This window comes from Hirundo rustica, chromosome 18 (assembly GCF_015227805.2).
Source record: "Hirundo rustica isolate bHirRus1 chromosome 18, bHirRus1.pri.v3, whole genome shotgun sequence".
NCBI lineage: Eukaryota > Metazoa > Chordata > Aves > Passeriformes > Hirundinidae > Hirundo > Hirundo rustica.
Genome location: NC_053467.1, coordinates 4,454,117 through 4,472,110, shown reverse-complemented (window position 1 = coordinate 4,472,110; position 17,994 = coordinate 4,454,117). Strand labels below are relative to the sequence as shown.

The 17,994-nt window shown below is 55.0% G+C and overlaps 1 protein-coding gene across 5 annotated transcripts in view; it reads left to right on the top strand.

Moving 5' to 3' along the window:
* Positions 1–4,910: 4,910 nt before the first annotated feature.
* Positions 4,911–17,994, top strand: part of ITGB4 (integrin subunit beta 4) — a 28,280-nt gene continuing 15,196 nt past the window's right edge. For 2 of the 5 annotated variants that reach the window (XR_005703510.2, XM_040081708.2), the window contains exons 1-19: positions 4,911–5,483; positions 9,689–9,780; positions 10,074–10,156; positions 10,635–10,736; positions 11,151–11,355; positions 11,842–11,938; positions 12,340–12,511; positions 13,120–13,383; positions 13,769–13,858; positions 14,029–14,151; positions 14,269–14,436; positions 14,699–14,775; positions 14,927–15,138; positions 15,400–15,503; positions 15,645–15,743; positions 16,494–16,620; positions 16,761–16,880; positions 17,354–17,460; positions 17,784–17,817. Coding sequence is in view for 4 of the 5 variants with exons in the window: in XM_040081708.2 (XP_039937642.1) it covers positions 5,479–5,483; positions 9,689–9,780; positions 10,074–10,156; positions 10,635–10,736; positions 11,151–11,355; positions 11,842–11,938; positions 12,340–12,511; positions 13,120–13,383; positions 13,769–13,858; positions 14,029–14,151; positions 14,269–14,436; positions 14,699–14,775; positions 14,927–15,138; positions 15,400–15,503; positions 15,645–15,743; positions 16,494–16,620; positions 16,761–16,880; positions 17,354–17,460; positions 17,784–17,817 (2,281 nt within the window). In the remaining variant the exon portion in view is untranslated. The remainder of the gene's footprint in view (positions 5,484–9,688; positions 9,781–10,073; positions 10,157–10,634; positions 10,737–11,150; positions 11,356–11,841; positions 11,939–12,339; positions 12,512–13,119; positions 13,384–13,768; positions 13,859–14,028; positions 14,152–14,268; positions 14,437–14,698; positions 14,776–14,926; positions 15,139–15,399; positions 15,504–15,644; positions 15,744–16,493; positions 16,621–16,760; positions 16,881–17,353; positions 17,461–17,783; positions 17,818–17,994) is intronic. The other 3 variants (XM_040081707.2, XM_040081706.2, XM_040081705.2) reach the window with 2 other exon arrangements.

Here is a 17,994-nt window from a genome sequence, read left to right as displayed (position 1 = left end):
CAGTCCCATTTTCATCATTCCTTAGGCCAATAATTACATCCTCTGCTCCTTGAACACCACAGGGCTTCTCTGCCTATCTCTTTCCTAAGCAGGGATGTCTTGTAGCTCGAGGAGCTTTGTCTCAGCTGAAACTCCACGTTCAAGTCTGTGTCTCTGCCTCAGCAGAGGCAGGAGAGCTGCAGTAATGAAGTCATCCTTGGCAGAGTTGGTTCTGCTCTCCCTCTCCCTTCTGAAGTCTTCTCTTCCACCTCCATGCCCCGAGGTGTTGATTTTCTCTCCTATTTGCTTGTTGTTCGTTAGAGATCTGCCCTCCTTTGATGCTGGTGTGGGAAGGGATTTTGTGTGTTCAGGACTCGCTTTTATTTTCTGTCTCACTGGGCGCTGCCGGGCCGAGGGAGCAGGTGGGGAGGGCAGCCCTTGCCAGCCCCACCTCAAACCGTGGAATGGCAGAGCACCTGAAGCTATGTTTTAGTTGGATTGCTGCTGCACTGTCTGGTTTAGGGGAGTTAGGCACTGAGATGAACAAAAAATGAAAGAGTCTTCCTTGCCAAGGCTTTGGGCCGTGCCAGGGCTTTGCTGATGACAGTGAGGGAGGGAGGTGATGGCTGCAGCCAACAGCTGCACACGCTCCTTTCCAGCTCTTCTCCATTGCAGGGGAGAAGTTAGCTCCTGTGAAGCCCCTCAAACAGGGTATGAGCTGCTCATTCCTGGGGAATGGTGTGAGCCCAGGAGAGCCCAGAGTTTGTACCTGCAGGGAATCACAGGATGGGTGAGGCTGGAAAGGACTGCAGTGGCCCAACCTCCCTGCTCAAAGCAGGGTTTTCCTGGAGCACTTGGCACAGGGTTGTGTCCAGACAGTTCTGGAATATCTCCAGAGAGGGAGTGAGAAACACGGATCTTCTCAGCAGGGCTCCCCAAGACTGTCTAATGTTAAATGTTTAGATAAATAAATTGCTGTGGGTGCTCAAGACTCCCTGAAAGGGTAACAAAGTTCCACCAAAGTCTCTTGCCTTTTGGGGTAACGTTTTCCTCAGCACATTCCTGCATGGCTTTTACAGAGCAGTTTTCCACCTCTGAGCCTTCCCTGTGCTGCTGTTCCTCTGACTGTTTATATTCCACTTCCTTCCTTTTGTTCTAAGCGAGAACCATGGACACCAATGACTTCCAATAGTTGGTCTTTGTTTATTTGAAGCTGGTCTTTCGCTGGGGCCGGGCTCGTGCTCTGTGTTGCTAGTAAACAGCAGAGCTCTGGGATTTCACAGGGAGAGGTTTTGTCTTTTTGCATAGGAGACATCGGTGTGTGCTCAGCCTCTGGCAGTTGGGTGAGATGCTGATGAGTCCCTGGAAGGCCCTGCTGTCCCCAGATGGGTGAGAGGATTGTCCCAGGCTCAAGTTGTATCCTGGATCCTTTACTGATGTTTTCCTCTGGTGTTGTTTCTGTGTTTTACTTCCCTCTTGCTGCTGGTCTGTCCCAGAGGCGAATGTTCATCAGGGATGTTCATCAGAGAGATTTTCCTTTAGGAACATGTTCATGACAAGGAACATCCACTGGAAAACAGGGGGCACGTGTAGTTAATGCTGCCTTGGGGGAAAGGCTGAGGGAGAGAATGTGGCAGGATTTAATCTGGCACTTTAATTGAACAGGGAATTATATTAAGCATCATTTAGTGTAATAAATTATGTGCATGTTAATGTACATTAATAATACATGATTACACATTCCTTTTATTTAAGCCAAATAGCAGGATATTGTCACTACAGTGTACAGTGCAGTGTTGGGATTAAGTATTTATTTTTCTTTTAGTAATGTGTGTTGTTACAGAATTTTAAAAGGGGGTAAATATGCTCCAGCAGCAGGATTTTGGCTGTAACTGCTCAATAAAGACCTGGAAAAAACCTCAAAGCTGTCTCCAGGCATGCTGTGGTGGCAGGACAGAAAGAAGAAAGGCTCTGTTGCAAGCTGGCGTGGCATTAAAAAAAAAAGAAGAAAATAATTAACCCTGAAATCACTTGTAATTATCAGTAATTGGCACTCAGACTGGTAGTCTCAGCAGAGAGAGCAATAATTTCATGTGAGCTATAAAATTACTTTGTTTTCCCTCCCAGGGCAAAAATTTCTAGGCCGCGTTGCCACAGCAGAAAATCACTGATTTACAAATGTGAGATTCACCACAAATGTGGCTGTGCAGTGTGGTGGAGCCATCTGCACTGAAATCTGCTGACCCTGCCTCTGAAGTTCCTGCCCTCTGTTCTTAAAAACAGCAAATTGGTGTGGCAAAAGCCTGATCCAGCAGGCAGGGAGAGCAAGGTATGGAACCAAGGCAAGAACTTGAGTTCACCAGGTGTTCTTCCTTTGTGGAAATAATTTCGAGAAGTTGCCTGAAAAACAACCCATAAAACAACTTTTTTTTTTTTTTTTTTTTTTTTTAAGACAAGATGAAGTTAAAACCTTTTATATTCTCATGAGTATTTACAGAAAAATTCTGATTCCTCTCTCCTTTTTTGCCCTAAAAATTTGGTGGTGAAGTTGCCTTTATATTGGAAAAGTGCCTTTATCAGTAAGTGTAAAAGCAGCCCAATTACAGCTCTGGAAAAACTCCTGTTCCGTGGGCTTGGCATCTCTTAGGTGCTGGGGGGGCAAAGAAAGGGTTTCAAAGAAAGGTGCAACATTGGTATCTTGAGCTCTTTTGGCAGCACCAGAGGAGGGTGCAACTGGGCTTTTCCTCACAGCTGGAAACACTGAAGGGAGCTGGTCCCTCCTTGCTGCTCCAGGCTGCGGGGATGAAGGGGAGGCAGAAGGTGTCAGGATGCCCTGGGGCTATCAGGGTCTGCAGGTGCGACCAGGAGACAACATAAACGTTCTCCATCTCAGGTGGAGAAAGGAGAACATCCAGAAAATCAGGACACCAAATATTGTGGTAAAGGTGGGTGCTCATGAGCTTTTCTGGTTAGCTTCAAGATTCCTGTTAGGGATCCATCACTAAAATAACTGTTTGTTTTTTGTTTTTTTTTTTTACTACTCTGCTTCTTGCTTGCAGCCTAAATTGGCTTTTTCAACTGCAGTGGCAGCATTGCTTACCTCAAAGAGGAAAATTGCAGCAGTGGGAGGTGGGGTGGGGCTGGCAGGAGCTGGGTGCTGCTGGTGGACAGGGCCAGGTGAGGTGACCAGACACGTCTGTGAGCACCAGCATGAGCTCCCCTCCCTCCTTGTGAACTGAAGCCCAGTTTTAATTCATCTGCAATGTCCAACATCTGCTGCAGCTGTGGCTCCTGAGGCTGAGCAGCACCCTCTGCCTTCAGCCCCTCCATGGCAATGATCTTGGCTCTTCACCAGCAGCTCAAGCATCAGCCCCTGGCACTCACAGCCTGGTCCTGCTCTGCCTATATTTTGTCTCGTGTCCCAGCTCTCACGTTGCCGTTGTTGTCTTGACGTGTTTAAAAAAAACAAAACACAGCCAACCTCCTTGATTTTCAGAACTTTTGTTTAAATCTAGGAAATCACATCTCCAAATGGGCTGGGGTTGCCTAGTCATGTGTTGGGAAACTCGGAAATGCCAGACTTAAACTGCCTGGGCCATCTTCCACTGCATCCCTGCCTATTTCCCATTTGCTGTAGTTTTTAATGGTTACAAGCACATCCTCCTTTATCCTGGGGCTAAGGCAGTTTGCATATATTAACTTGAGCTTCCTAATTTCTTGCAGTGAAAGGAGTCCTGCTCCTCACCTTTCGATCAGTTCTGGTAAGCAGCAGCCTCTGTAATGCCACATTGATAGCAAGGAGGCCAAAACTGCCCTGCTCGTAATTTTCAGCTCCAAGTCAGGCAGGAAATGTGCCACTTTTTCATCTGGCTGTTGCTATTGTTTGTGTTGAAACTCAGGGGATGCAGTTTTCCTTATGAGGATCTATCAGGGAGCTGAATGCAGCCTTTGCCATTGCTTCTGCTCCAGGATGTGTGTGCTCCACTGTGGAAAGTGTGAGTGGTTCTGAGCTGTGACAAACCCTGGACTCTAAAGCAAAACGCTGCTGTGGACAGAAAAACAACCTCACCTGGACTCCAAACCCTCCTCTGCTGTTCCTTGGACTGGGGGAAGGGGTTTTGGATTCAGCTCAGCAGAAGGACTGGAATCAGCTGTGGGATTTCTGCCTGTTGCAGCTTTGGCCCATGGTGGGGTGCAGGTACGGCTGGGTCTCATTCATGGCGCTACAAGGGCTTGCATTGATTTACCGCAGCTGAGGAGTGGTCTGCCGTGCCCATGCCCTGGATAAAGCAGGATGCAGATCCATCCTCTCTGCGTGCAAAGCACCGAGGCAGGGCTCGGCATCTGCGGGTTGTCGGGGCAGGAATTTCCCTGATGTTTCAGCGAGGAGTTACCTGGGCTCTGAGGGTGACACCTCCCAGCCGTGCCAGGGAGGAGAAACCCCGGCCGCGGGAGGTCGGGGAGCTCCCCGAGCCGTGCCCGGAGCGGGCAGGTGAAGCCGAGCAGCCTCTCCAGGCTCCCTGCCCGCCGCAGCACCTTCCCTCAGCCCTTTTCCTGTGGGATGGAGCTCCCCCAGCCGTGCCCGGAGCAGGCAGGTGAAGCCGAGCAGCCTCTCCAGGCTCTCTGCCCGAGGCAGCACCTTCCCTCAGCCCTTTTCCTGTGGGATGGAGCTCCCCCAGCCGTGCCCTGAGCGGGCAGGTGAAGCCGAGCAGCCCCTCCAGGCTCCCTGCCCGAGGCAGCACCTTCCCTCAGCCCTTTTCCTGCGGGATGGAGCTCCCCCAGCCGTGCCCGGAGCGGGCAGGTGAAGCCGAGCAGCCCCTCCAGGCTCCCTGCCCGCCGCAGCACCTTCCCTCAGCCCTTTTCCTGTGGGATGGAGCTCCCCCAGCCGTGCCCTGAGCGGGCAGGTGAAGCCGAGCAGCCTCTCCAGGCTCCCTGCCCGCGGCAGCACCTTCCCTCAGCCCTTTTCCTGTGGGCTGGTGCTTGCGCGGAGGGAGGGTCCAGAGGGCTGTGCCTGCCCGGCCAGGTGTGCGAGGGAGCAGTGAATGCCAGCCCTGCGTCACGGGCACCCCCTCCTCCCTCCCAGCTGGGATAAAACTCCTCACCTGGCATCCAACCTCATTTATCGCAGCTCCCACCTTTCCTCCCTTGCCAGCCCCTCGGGAGGGCGAGGCGGCAGCGCGGGGAGCGAGGACAAAGTGGATATTTGGAGGGGACAGGGAGCTGCAGGGAGTTATGTGGGATCGCGGGCTGGCTGCATTCCCCGCCGGACCGGGACCTGACGTTTAACCGGAAAGAGAAAAGGGACACAAAAAAAGAGAGGAGGGAGAAAGGACAAAAAAAAAAAAAAAGGAAAAAAAAGCCGAAAGCTGGAAATCAAGTTGCAGCAGCGAAGCAGCTCGTTCCCACTCTGCCTTCGGAAGAATTTCTTGGCTTGGTGTGTGGGTGCCTGTTATTCGGGCTGCGGCAGAGGATTTGGACTCTGAGTCAGACCCAGCGCTAATGAGGTTTGTGGGATTAATTCATCTGTGCCCTGCAGTGTCCAGCTCGCTTGAACTTCGCCGCGTTGGTGAACCGGGCAGTGAATTAATGCGCGGGCAGGTGGGCAGGACACGGAGCTCGGGGCTCAGCCCCTGCCCGCCCGTTCCCTCTGTTCTTCCCTGGTTTTTGGCTGCCGGACCCCGTCCGGTGCCTCTGGGCTGCCTGGGGAAGGCAACGCTGGTGACCGGGCAGGGCTTTGGGGGTTGCACGGGTCCGGCTTTGTGTCCGCAGGTATCTGGGTGGGGGTCAGGGAGCGGCGGGGGGTTGCTCGGGGTGGGACGGCAGAGCAGAGCTCTTTGGGACAGTTGTTGGAGGTTTCAGGGGTTGCCCTGCCCCTCAGCCCTGTTCCAAAGGCTGTTGCGCCTCGCAGCTGGCACCCAAGGGAAGTTTTCACGGGTGAAAGTGTGCAAGGTCAGCCGGGCTGTGGGTGTCTCCGACCCGCGGGGCCCACCGGGGTTGTTTTCCAGAACTGGTGGCTGCCCCTGCAAAGGGAGAGCAAGGGAAGGGGGGTTCCAGGAAGAAAATGTTAGGAGAGAGTGGGGGGTTCAGGGTGAGCTTTGCTGAACTGCAGGTGTTGGGGTATTTGTAAATTGGTGGATCTGACGTGGACAGGGAACGGGACAGAAGCATTGGTGTGAGGGCGCTGATGTGCATGGGTTAGGTGGGGGAAAAGAGGGATGAGGAGCATCCACAGAGGGGAGGGGAGGAAAAAGTGTCCGGTGGGGCCAAGGATCAGTGAAAGCGGCAGGAAGAGCACATGGAGGGAACGGGAGGGGTCCGGAGCTATGCTGGCATTTGGGCAGCCCACAGGCAGGGTCCTGTCACTCCTGCCTCTGCTCCTTGGGGTTTCCCCTTGCCCGAGCCCGGGGGGCAGCAGGAGGAGATCGTACCACAGCCCGGGGCGTGTTGGGCCACGAAGCAGCTCCATGTGGGTGCCCGGGCTGGGTCCTGCTGTGTTTTGTCCCTGGCTGGAGGGTGCTGGGAACTATGTCTGGAGTTTGAAACTCATCCTGGAAGCTGAAAAAAAGGGAGACACTCACATGGAGTCTCCCAGCTGCAGTAGCACACCTGGGGAAGGAGGGGAAATGGATGGGGAAGGCAAACAAAATAAGACCAGTACGATTTTGCGTGTAAGCGATGATTTGAGTGGGTCGAGTTTTTGGTTGTTTTGTGGAGCCTGGCTTGATAATTTCAAAGTTTTGGAGCATGGTCCCAGCAGCTCTGTGCCACCACATGGGCATGGGAGAGAACATGAGCTGTGTCCCTGATCCCCTGGGCTGTGGCTGCACTGCCCGTCCCCAGCACACGCGGACATGTGGATGGTCCTTGAGGCCTTGCACGGGCTCCACACAGCCCCCCACGGCTGCAACCATGAGAAGAGCAATTCCCATCCAAGAGAGGAAAAGCTGTGCTTGGGAATTCATTGCTTGAGCACCTCCCTCTTTCCTGCTCCCGTGTCCCAATCTGCCAGGTGACCCCAATGCGGCAGCTGGGACCGGGCTCCTGCTGTTGCTTTCTGACTCATCACAACCTGCTCCTTGCTCCTTCTCCCCTATCTGCCATTCTGACCCTGACCTCTGTCCCATTGCACCAACGGTTTGTTTGGAGCATTGCCTGGATTTTTGGGGATGAGGTAGCCAGCCCCATCTTCTCCAGATTCAGAGGTTCTTGGCATATTCCTGGAGCAGGTTTGTTGGCTGTGCTGAGGAGCAGGGCAAAGACTGGGGGAGCAAGAGGAGACCCGGAGGAAACGCTGGAGCAGGTCTGGGAAGTGGTAGGAAGTTTATGTGCAACCAGGAGCTGCTCTGCCTTTCTCCTTGTTTTTGCACAACTGAACAGAGTTGTTGTTGTTGTCATGAAAACCCAACCAAATCCTGCAGCTTTCCTGAAGTGAAAGTGGCTTTTTCCCTTCCAGAGGACACTTCTGAAAGTAAGGGGTGGCCACTCCCATATTTTTGCACAAATATTGCAGGCTGCATTCCTGCAGTGGCCATGCTCTCTGCCACCAGCACCCGGCCTGCTGGCATCTGCCCAGCAAAATTCTTGAAGGTTGGTGGCTCACAGGGCAGCAGAACGTTAATATTGAGCAGGATTTTATGGCCTTTTATCTCAGCACTTTAAAAGACATGATGGCAATTTATGTGCCCAAGGCCCAGGGTGTGTCCATCCCTTCCCTGGGGACTTTTTCCGAATTGGTGATTAAAGGAAGAGGAATTAGGTCCTTGTGAGCTGAGCAGACTGGTCCCATACTCAATCCTCTCCTTGTGGCCCAGGTCATGGTGGGAGATGGGATTAGCTGAGTGCTCCGGTGATATTTTCAACTGTGTTTTCCTTCCGCAGGCTCTAAAGATTTCTTCCCTACCCTTTCATCCCACCTCTGATTGGCACCTCTCCACAGCACTGTCCTGGGCTGGGGCAAAGCAAGGGAAAAAGGGATTTTCCTGGCTTCAAAATCTACCTGTGTCAGTTGCAAGGGACACAACATTTGCCAGCGAGGTGTGAGGACTGTCACTGAGGGAGGTCACAGACGTGTCCAGGATGTGCAATGTTGGCCTTGGAGCCAGTGCTGCAACTGGACTTGGGGGGACAGGGAGCACCCACAGCCAAACCTGCAAAGGGCCTGGCTGGGGACAATGGGGGAGGGAGGGAAGCAGAGGAGTTCCCTTGGTCAGCTGGTACCTTTTATCCATAAGAAAAGCAGCTCATTGGCAAAACAGCACACTGGTCCTGAGGAACAGCAAAGCTGCCCCGGGCTTTCCCTGCACAGATGCTGCCCCGAGGCTCCCGTGTTTCCCACGTTTGAGCCACTGGGCATTAATGACTGTGATAAATCCCTCTGGGCACAGCTGACAGGATGAATGAGATGCCAGTGTCCTGTCAGTTGCTGCCTGTGTACCCAGTGGCTCTCACATGGAGCCAAGTGCAGCCACCAAGGGAGGTGTCCTGTGGTGCCGTTGCTGGGTTGGTTGAGCACTGTGTCACAACAAATTGCTGCATTCAATGTATTCCACTGGCTGCAGAGGCCGAGCATGATCTGGTGCTGCTGAGACCAGGCTGGGTTTTTCCAGGGGTTTCCCTGCAGCCCAGACCAGGCTGTGAGTAGCTGAGTCTTCAGGTCACTGCTCCTGTGCTGGATGTCCCTCAGGGAACTTGGATATTGTTACTGCACACAACAACTAATCCTGTTTCCTTTCCATGTTTTAAGTGGTTTTCACATTCTTTTCATTTTAGAGTCAGAGCTGACACAGCAAGAAGATATAAGACAATTCATTCACATTTTATATTTCACAATTCCATCTTCCAGGAAGGAGATGCTTTAATGATATCTTTACACTGTTGGGGTTTTTTCCTGAATTACTCGCACTTGCCCTCTTGGGTGCAAGGATGGACCTCTGGTACGGCAGCTGCAGAAAGTCAAGATCCAGCTTTGTGCCTGTTGTTTGCCACATCCAAATGCTGACTTCTGGATGGCACTCAGTTTTCTCAGTCACGTGTGGTGGGGGGAGAATGGTTCACTCTGTTTAGGATTTGGCTTCTGTGTCCATCAAGGGGTCCTGCTGCCCTGGACAGGACAAAGGAGACTGCCAAGGCTCTCAAAACCATGGATTCATTCAACAACTCCAAAACTCCAAGCCTGGCATTTCCCAAGGCCTCACCCTCTCTTTATCATTGGCTTGACCATCCTGGAAACTCTTAGTGTGATAGGAAATAGCTGAAGGGAGGGGTCAGTGTTGTTTTTGGGGAGAGATGTGGACAGTCACTTTGTTTTCCTCCATTTTTTTTTTCCCTAACCTGCCAGAAAAAGCCATGTCTTGGCCTGGCCAGAGCTCACACGTGTGGATGGTGCTGGGCTCTGTCTGGGAGCCTCCAGTGCTCCAGCTGCCTGCACCAACCCCTCATGTCAAGCTGGGCACCCCAACTCCAGGCACAGGTGCTGGGAATTTTGAGCCTTTTTGCAGGTGCCTGAGCGGAGGACAAATCATCCTTGGCTTTGCTTTTATGCCCTGCCTTGCAGAGGTCAGCAATTACTTCCAGCCTCGGCTTCCCCAGGATGTGAGGGCTGTCCCACCCCAGCAGGGCCAGGAAGGGGCTCTGTGGGAGCTGCCCTGGTCACATCCAGGTCCATTTCCATCTCTTGGCTCTCTGTAATGTAGCAAACCCTTCGTTTCAGGAGGAAGAGGATGGATGTGCTGCCACGGGCCTGTGCCAGGCTGCTCCTGGTGTCCCTGCTCTGCACCACCGGCCTCTGCCAATGGAGCAAAAGTGAGTGGAGCTGTGGTAGCTCTGTCTGCCACCTCCCCTTGGGCACTGTGTGTACCTGCCCTGGGCTCCAGAAACACCAGCACTCACGTGGAGAACACCTGCTGTGTGCTTTTCCTGCTGTTTTCCATCTCCCCAGCTTTTGGGGACCCTCCCTTGCTACCCCACTGCTGTTTTGCAGCCAGTTTCCACTAAGCAGGCAAAACCTCCATCTCTCCACGGGATCAGCTGTTCTCACGCCCTCCCACAGCTCACTTTGTTTTCCCCATCCCTGATGCCCTGATCTTTCCTGGCAGACAACCGCTGTGTGCTGTCCCGGGCAAAGAGCTGCACTGAGTGCATCCGGGTGGATAAGGACTGTTCCTTCTGCACCGACAAGGTGAGACCCTGCAGGGCAGCCTGGGGCTCCACTTCCCACCCTGCTGATGGAGGGATCCCACCGCCCTCCGTGGCAGAGGGACACAAGAGCAGGGGCAGCTTCTGGATCCAGCTTCTCTTCTGGATAGGAAAGGCTGCAATGTGGGTTTCCTTTTGGTGTGGAAAATGAGGAGGGAGGGGAGTCCAGGGCAGAACTGCAGCAATACAGGCATTTATCAGGAAATGTTAGTGCACCAGAAACACTGTGTGCAAGGGATGGAGGGAAAGTTCTACCCCACACAACCCAGTAACTCACTGGAGGTCACATTTCAGCTGGTGATTCTGTGCAGGACTCATCCCCATCTCTCTGCCCCAATCCTGCTCCTAAAGGCTCAAAATGCTCTGGGCACAGGACCCTGCTTCCTGCCCCGTGTATTTCCCCCTTTCCCAGCGGATCTGGTGCTTTCTGTGGCTCTTATGCTGTTCTTGCTCCCTGGCAGAGCTTTGAGGAGCCGCGCTGTGACCTGCGGGAGAACCTGCTGCGCTCCGGCTGCGGCGAGGCCAGCATCGTGGACACGCAGGGGGAGATGAGGACACTGAAGGTGCGTGCTGGGGACACAGCCCATGCTCAGCCTCTCCTGAGGGGGTTTCAAGTCCTTCATCCTTCTCGAGGCTCCTCAGTGGGAAAAACACAAAGCCCAGATCGCTGTTTATGTAGGGTCTACTCAAAAGCAATGCCTTTGCTAGCTGGTGGACCTGTGGGCCACTGGTCCTGATCCAGGCTGGGGTGACTCTGCAGGCAGAGCAGATGTAAGCAAAACGCTCACACCCCTGTGGAGGAGGTGCCTGGCTGGACACGAGTGGATGTGGGGAGGCTCTTGGGCAGTACCTGAGGGAGGGGAGCGCACTCATCCCTGCCTTCGTACTTCCCACACACCTCCCTGCCGCTTGCCTCCTCCTCGATGCACCCACGCTGGAGATGGAGTCCATCCCTTTCACGTCACTCTCCTTCACAGAATTCCAGTATCAACACATTCCTGCAGAGGACCCAGGTGTCCCCCCAGGCCATGTACATGCGGCTGCGGGCTGGGGAGGAGATGAGCTTCGACATGGATGTCTTCCAGCCCAAGGAGAGCCCTGTGGATCTCTACATCCTCATGGACTTCTCCCACTCCATGTCTGATGATCTGGACAACCTCAAAAGGATGGGGCATAACCTAGGTGAGGGCAGAGCTGGGAGAAGAGGGGAGCCTGCTCCTGTGCTGATGAAAGCAGGCAGCTCACCCCTGCCTGTGGCTGCGAGTCCCCTGCCAGCACCAGAGAGGGGGATGCAGCTGGCAATGGGCTGAGAGATGTCTGTTTTAATTACAGCTTCACATCCTCACTGTGCAGCCCTGTGTGGGGATGACTCTCTGGTCCTGCAGGGATCCTCACATGCTGGTGCCCCTCAGAGCTGGTCTGTGCAGGGCCTTTGGCATCTTGAACCTGCTGGGTGCTACTGCAGGAGCTCTAGTTTTGGGGCTGCCAAAGGGGGTGTAGGTTTCTGCCCTATAAAGCCCAAAGATCTTAAAAGATGACAGTTTGGGAATCATACCTAAGAACTGACCAGCAGGGAAGATGCCCACAAAAAGACTTCTTTTCCTGGAGCAGGGAACTCACAGGCATCTCTTTATTAATTGTCTGTCTCTTCCTTTCCTCTCCTCCCAGCGGACTTCCTGCAAGCCCTGACTTCTAATTACACCATTGGATTCGGCAAGTTTGTGGACAAAGTCTCATCCCCTCAGACAGACATGAGACCCGAAAAGTGAGTGAGGCCCACGGGTCCCTGAGGAGGGAGTAGAGGGAGTGGAAAATGCCTTCTGTTTCCCCGTGGCTTTCAGTGTTGGCAGTGCAAGAGCCTCCATCTATCTTTCTTCCTTCACTGCCAGTGTCTTCCTGGGTCTCCCCATCACTTAGAGCTTGCTATGTGACAATGCCAGCACTGTCATACTCTGCTTTCAGACCTTCCTTGCTCTGCCACAACAGATCACACATCTTGTCTTCTCCTCCATCTCTGCCCTCATCCCTTCTCCCTCTCAGTGCTGGTCGCTGAGCTGCTCATCTCCACGACTTCCCTTGAGGGACTCTCCCCACATTTCCTCTCCTTGCACCCCGGCATCCCTTGGCTCCTGCCCCACACAAGAGCCCTGGTTCCATCTCTCCTAGGCTGCGTGAGCCCTGGCCCGACACCGACTCCCCGTTCTCCTTCAAGAACGTCATCCGCCTGACCAGCAACATCAACCACTTCAGCCAGGAGCTCAGCAAGGAGCGCATCTCCGCCAACCTGGATGCCCCCGAGGGTGGCTTCGATGCCATCCTGCAGACAGCTGTTTGCAAGGTGAGGGTGGCCAGGGCTGTGTTTTTAATGAGTGGATCATCCTGGTGCCCACTGATGAGCAGAAGAGCCGCACACTGTGCAGCTGACAGGGCAGCCGGGGAGCCTCAGTTCAGCTACAGCTGGTTCTTGCCCTCCCAGCCATACACTCCCAGTGCCAAGCTGTTTTGCATTCACAATTTTCCCTAAGCCTTGGAATATGTGCCCTGGGGTTCGATGCCCGGCACAGGAGCTGCTTGCTGGGCACCCTGCGTGTGCTCTTTGCTCTGTCCTGCTCTGTGCCTGCGGTGATGAAACTCTGCTCCCTGGAAAAGAGCCCACTCGGGCTTGGCTGAGGGATAAGCACAGCTCCAGACACGTCCAGGGAAGCGTGGGCTTGCCTCCTGTACACACATGTGCCTGGCACCGAGCTGCTGGGTGGGAGACACCCCGTGCTTTGGGGGTGCGGATGGGTGCTGGGATTCCTGGGGACACGTGGCCGGTTGCGTTTGCTGCCAGGTGCAGGTGGTGCCTTGTTCCTGTCAGTGCTGGCTTGCCAAGGGCTGCAAGTGCTGTGCAGGGGTTTGGGAGGCACAGAGATAAAGGCTCCTTCTCCCCCTCCCCGGCTGCAGGATAAGATCGGCTGGAGAAAGGACAGCACTCACCTGCTCGTGTTCTCCACCGAGTCTGCCTTTCACTATGAAGCTGATGGGACCAACGTCCTGGCAGGGATACTGGCAAGGAACGACGAGCAGTGTCACCTGGACAGCCACGGCACCTACGTGTACGACACCAAGCAGGACTATCCTTCCGTGCCCACCCTCGTGCGCCTCTTGGGCCAGCACAACATCATCCCCATCTTTGCTGTCACCAACCACTCCTACAGCTACTATGAGGTGAGGAGACCACGGCAGTGATGCCACGTGGGATTACCTTTCCTCCAGAACCTCAGCTCAGCTGGGAGGAGAAAATGTTCTCCCATGGCTTGTCCCCAAGTGCTAAACCAACCAGTGGGAGGGTGCCACACTGTGTTGGGAGGCTGCTCTAGGTTGTAGGAGGTCTCAGGGCATATTACGGGTGAAGGAATCTGAGCTCTTAGAGGTCTCCCTCTGTTGGTTTCTCCTTCTTGTAAAGCAGTGGAGGCACAGAGCTGGAGAGTAATTTAGGTTGGAAGGGACATTTGGATGTCTCTGGTCCAAGTCCTGCCCAAAGCAGAGCCCAGTCCTGTGATAGAGGAGGGTTCTCAAGGCCTTGGCTCAGGCAGCTCCTGTCTCTCTGCAGAAACTGCACAAGTATTTCCCCATCTCCGAGATCGGGGTGCTCCAGCAAGACTCTTCCAACATTGTGGAATTGCTCCGCACAGCCTTTGAGGTAACGGTGCTCTCTGGAGCTTCACTCTGGCTTCCAGGGAGGGCAAAGGGTGGGCACCTCCTGGGCAGGAGAGCAGGCAGAAGGCAGGATGTGGCCCCTCTGGAGCAGGCCATGGAGTGGTCAGAGGCTACTGCTGAAAACCAACATTGTGTTTAACTTCTGCCACCCAGCGCATCCGCTCCAAGATGGACATTCGGGCTGACTTCACTCCCAAAGCCCTGAAGACAGACTTCACCTCCGCTTTATTTGAAAAGACAGAATCCGGCTCCTTCCACATCACCCGTGGAAAAGTGGTAAGTCCTCGTATGGCAGCAGAGGGAAGGCATGTGTGAGGGGATGAGCTCTCTGTGTCCCGCTGGGATGTGGTCCAGCAGAGCTGGCTCATCCCTGCAGTGTGTCCCTTCCTTTAGAGCAAGTTCCACATGCACGTGAAGGCCCTCGAGTACGTTGGTGGGCAGCACGTGTGCAGCCTCCCCGAGAAGGACCGGCTTGGAGTCATCCACGTGAAACCCACGTCCCTGAGTGACAGCCTCACAGTGACAGCTGCTGTCGTCTGCGACGTGTGTCCCTGTGAACAGGTGGGCTGATGCAGAGAGGTGTCCTTCTCCTGGCCAGCCTGGGGTGGGAAAGTTTTGTCTGATGCATGTGGGTCCTGCTCGACCCCTCAGTGATGCTCACCCTGGCCAAGATCTCCATCACTGCCTGTTCCAAGCTGCGTGTGATGTCCTGTGGCAGAGCTTGGTCTTCAGGGCAAAACTTGGATCTGCCCTTCTGATTCCTGAAATGGTCTCGGGGGCAGCAGGGCCCATTCGGCAATGCCTCTTCTCCCTTCGCTTGCAGCAACAAGAGTTGGACTCGCCCAAGTGTAGTTTCCATGGGAACTTTGTCTGCGGACAGTGCATCTGCCACCCGGGCTGGTAAGGACTGTGTCCAGATCCACACCTCTGCCGGGGACCCTGCCGTGCCCGGGGACCCACAGTGACACACCTTCACGCCCTGGGCATCCCGCCCACGACCCTGCTGTGCTGCGCTCTGCTCCTGCCTCTCTCACACCATCTCTGTCCCCAGGCGAGGGGACACCTGCGACTGCTCCCCGGCGTCATCCCCCAACAACGAAGCCTGCGTCCGGCCCGGGGACGTGGAGCCGTGCTCGGGGCGGGGCGAGTGCCTGTGCGGGAAGTGCCAGTGCTACTCCGAGGACCAGACCCCGCGCTTCGACGGCTCCTTCTGCGAGTTCGACGTCCTGCAGTGCCCGCGCACCTCCGGCTTCCTCTGCAACGGTGAGAGCACCCCCAGAGCCCCCCAGCCCCGGGGGATGTGCTGGGCACGGCGGCACGGACAGGGTGTCCTGCACTGGTGGCGCTGGCACAGGGGGTTGAGTGACCAGTGATGGGCTGCAGGGACTCCGCAGACGTGCAGGGAGGATGCTGTGGGGTCTGTTTGCAGCCCCTGCGCGCCCCCAAAGAACGTGGGGGAGCCACAGACAGGGCTGGGGGAATGGCACAGCGCTGGAGCCCGGGTAATCCCTGCTCTCATCCCAGATCGTGGCCGCTGCTCCAGGGGCGCCTGCGTGTGCGAGAGCGGCTGGGAGGGCCCGGGCTGTGAATGTCCCACGAGCAACGACACCTGCATCGACAGCCGAGGGGTAGGTCCTGCCCCGCCCTGCCCAGGGCCCGCTGCTCCCGGCAGGGCTGTGCCGAGTCACCCGGTGCTGGAGTCTCTGGGTCACTGAGGTGCCCTGCTGGCTCCCAGGGCTGCCCTCAGGCTGTCACCTCTTCTCTCCCAGGGCATTTGCAATAACCACGGGAGGTGTGAATGTGGCAGGTGCATCTGTGACAGGGCTTCGCTGTACACCAGCTCCACCTGTGAAATCAGCTACTCCCTGGTGAGTCCCTCTGGGTTTATCACTTATTCCCATGCAGAGCCTCCAGGGAAGAAAGGCAGAGCAGAGATGAAGGCACATTTCAGTCAGGAATAAAATCCTGAGCAAGAGTTTGTCTCACCTGTCCTGTGGCTAGGAAGGGACTGGTCTGGGAGTTGCTTTGTAGCCACAGGCTGTTCACCAGCTGTTCACCAGCAGCAACTATTGAGCGTCTGTCTGTGTTTATCTGCAGCCTGGTAATGGGCAGAGGTTTAAGGCTCAGCTAGTGGCTTGTTCTGATTTGCCTCAAGACAGGAAAGACTCATTTTACAGAGTCACAGACTGGTTTGGATTGAAGGGGACCTTAAAACTTATCCCATTCCAACTCCCCTGCCACGACAGGGACACCTTCCACTAGATCAGAGGCCCACCCAACCTGCCCTGAACGTATTTGATTTCCTCACTGACAAACATGGGCTAATCCCACAGTGAGGATAGAGAAGGCTGGCTTGATCATGTTTTGGAAAGGCCACTAAAGCCCTTGGAGAAGATCTAATTGCTGCCTCAATTCCGGCTGTTGGTATAAGGGATTTTGGAGACAACTGGGCTTATAAATCCTTCATTAGCTGCTTGTTCTCAGTGATTTCTCTTTTTGACGTGGACCTTGCCCTGACTCTGGGATGAGGAGATGCCTCTCCAGCTCTGCCTTTCAGAGGCTGTGTCCTCCCTCCCTCCTGGGGGTGTTTCTGACCATCCCACCCTGCCTCTGCCCAGGGCTTCCAGGCTGTGTGTGAGAGCATCCGGGACTGTGTCCGCTGCCAGACCTGGGGGACGGGCAACCTGAAAAGGAACTGCAGCTCGTGCCAGCTCCAGATCCAGATGGTGGAGGAGGTGAAGAAAGGTAACAGGAGAAGCAGAGCTGGGTGGCGACATGTGTGGTGTCTCCTGTGTGCCCTGCTCTGTGTGTGTGTGCATGTAGGGCTGCACCCCAAGCTTTTCCTGGCCCTGGTGACTTCACAACCATGTTCCCTCTCCCCACAGAGGAGGCTGGCAAGTACTGCTCCTTCCAGGATGAGGATGATGACTGCACCTACCACTACACCCTGGAGGGAGACCCCAGTGCCATCCCCAACACCACTGTCCGTGTGCAGAAGAATAAAGGTGAGCAGGGAGGTGGGAGGAGCAGGGGATGTCCAGCCTGGGATCTGGATCAGAGTGATCATCTCCATGGTGCCTCCAATCCCTGCTTTGTCCCTTTGCTGTGCCCCAGGCGGGGTCAGCTGCAGGCAGCACCTCGCTGCCCACCTTGCTGTGTGACACGGGTGGATGACACTGTCTGTCACATGAACTGCAAGGGGTGGAGTGTGGCACCCTCCGAGAGACCTTTAGAGATCAGAGCCTTTCCCCTGCTGCCATGGGCAGGGGTTGCTGCAAGGTGCTGCACAGCCCTTTGGTATGGCTGGGTGTGAGCAGAGGTGTGATAGCTTTCTCTGAGCAGCATTTCTCATTGTGAGGCATTGCCAAGGTTAACTGGGGTGCTCCATCACTCAGCGCTGTGGTCCAGCTCTGTCCCTGCCTCCCTGCACACCCCACCAGGGGCTGATGCCTGGGAATGACATGTCTGTCACTTGCAGAGTGCCCGCCTGGGAGCTTCCTCTGGCTCATCCCACTGCTCATCTTCCTCATCCTGCTCCTGGGGCTGCTGCTCTTGCTCTGCTGGAAGTTCTGTGCCTGCTGCAAGGTGAGTGTCTCAGCTGGCTTCCCCAGCCCAGGGAGAGAACCAGCTATAGCCAAAAACAAGACAAATTTCCAGAATCCACCCAGCCTCCAACATGGCCAGATTGGCAGGGGATATCCCTGTGGTATCCAACCCCCTGCTGTTGTGGACATGAGCCATTGGTGAAATTTTAGCCAGATTTCCCCCATCTGGCTAAAATCAGTTTGAGAGACCCATCCACCCACGGCCCACGCATCCCTGCTGATGTGGATCCTCCCTGATGGAGGCTTGGAGGGGTTTTGTCCTTGGTCACAAAGTGATTGTGCCTCTCACCATTTGTTTTCTAGGCTTGCCTGGCCCTGCTTCCCTGCTGCGCACGAGGTACCAGCCCTTGGTCCTGGGGGAAGGGCTCTGTGGGGTCCACTGCCTTCCTGGGTTTGGGGGTGTGCTGGGTTGGGCATCCCTCCTCTCTGAGCTGAGAGGTGGATAGGGAGAAAGCTCCTAGCAGAGAGCCTGAGCCAAGGAATCCTGGAGCTGCTGGTCCACTTTTTTCTTCCC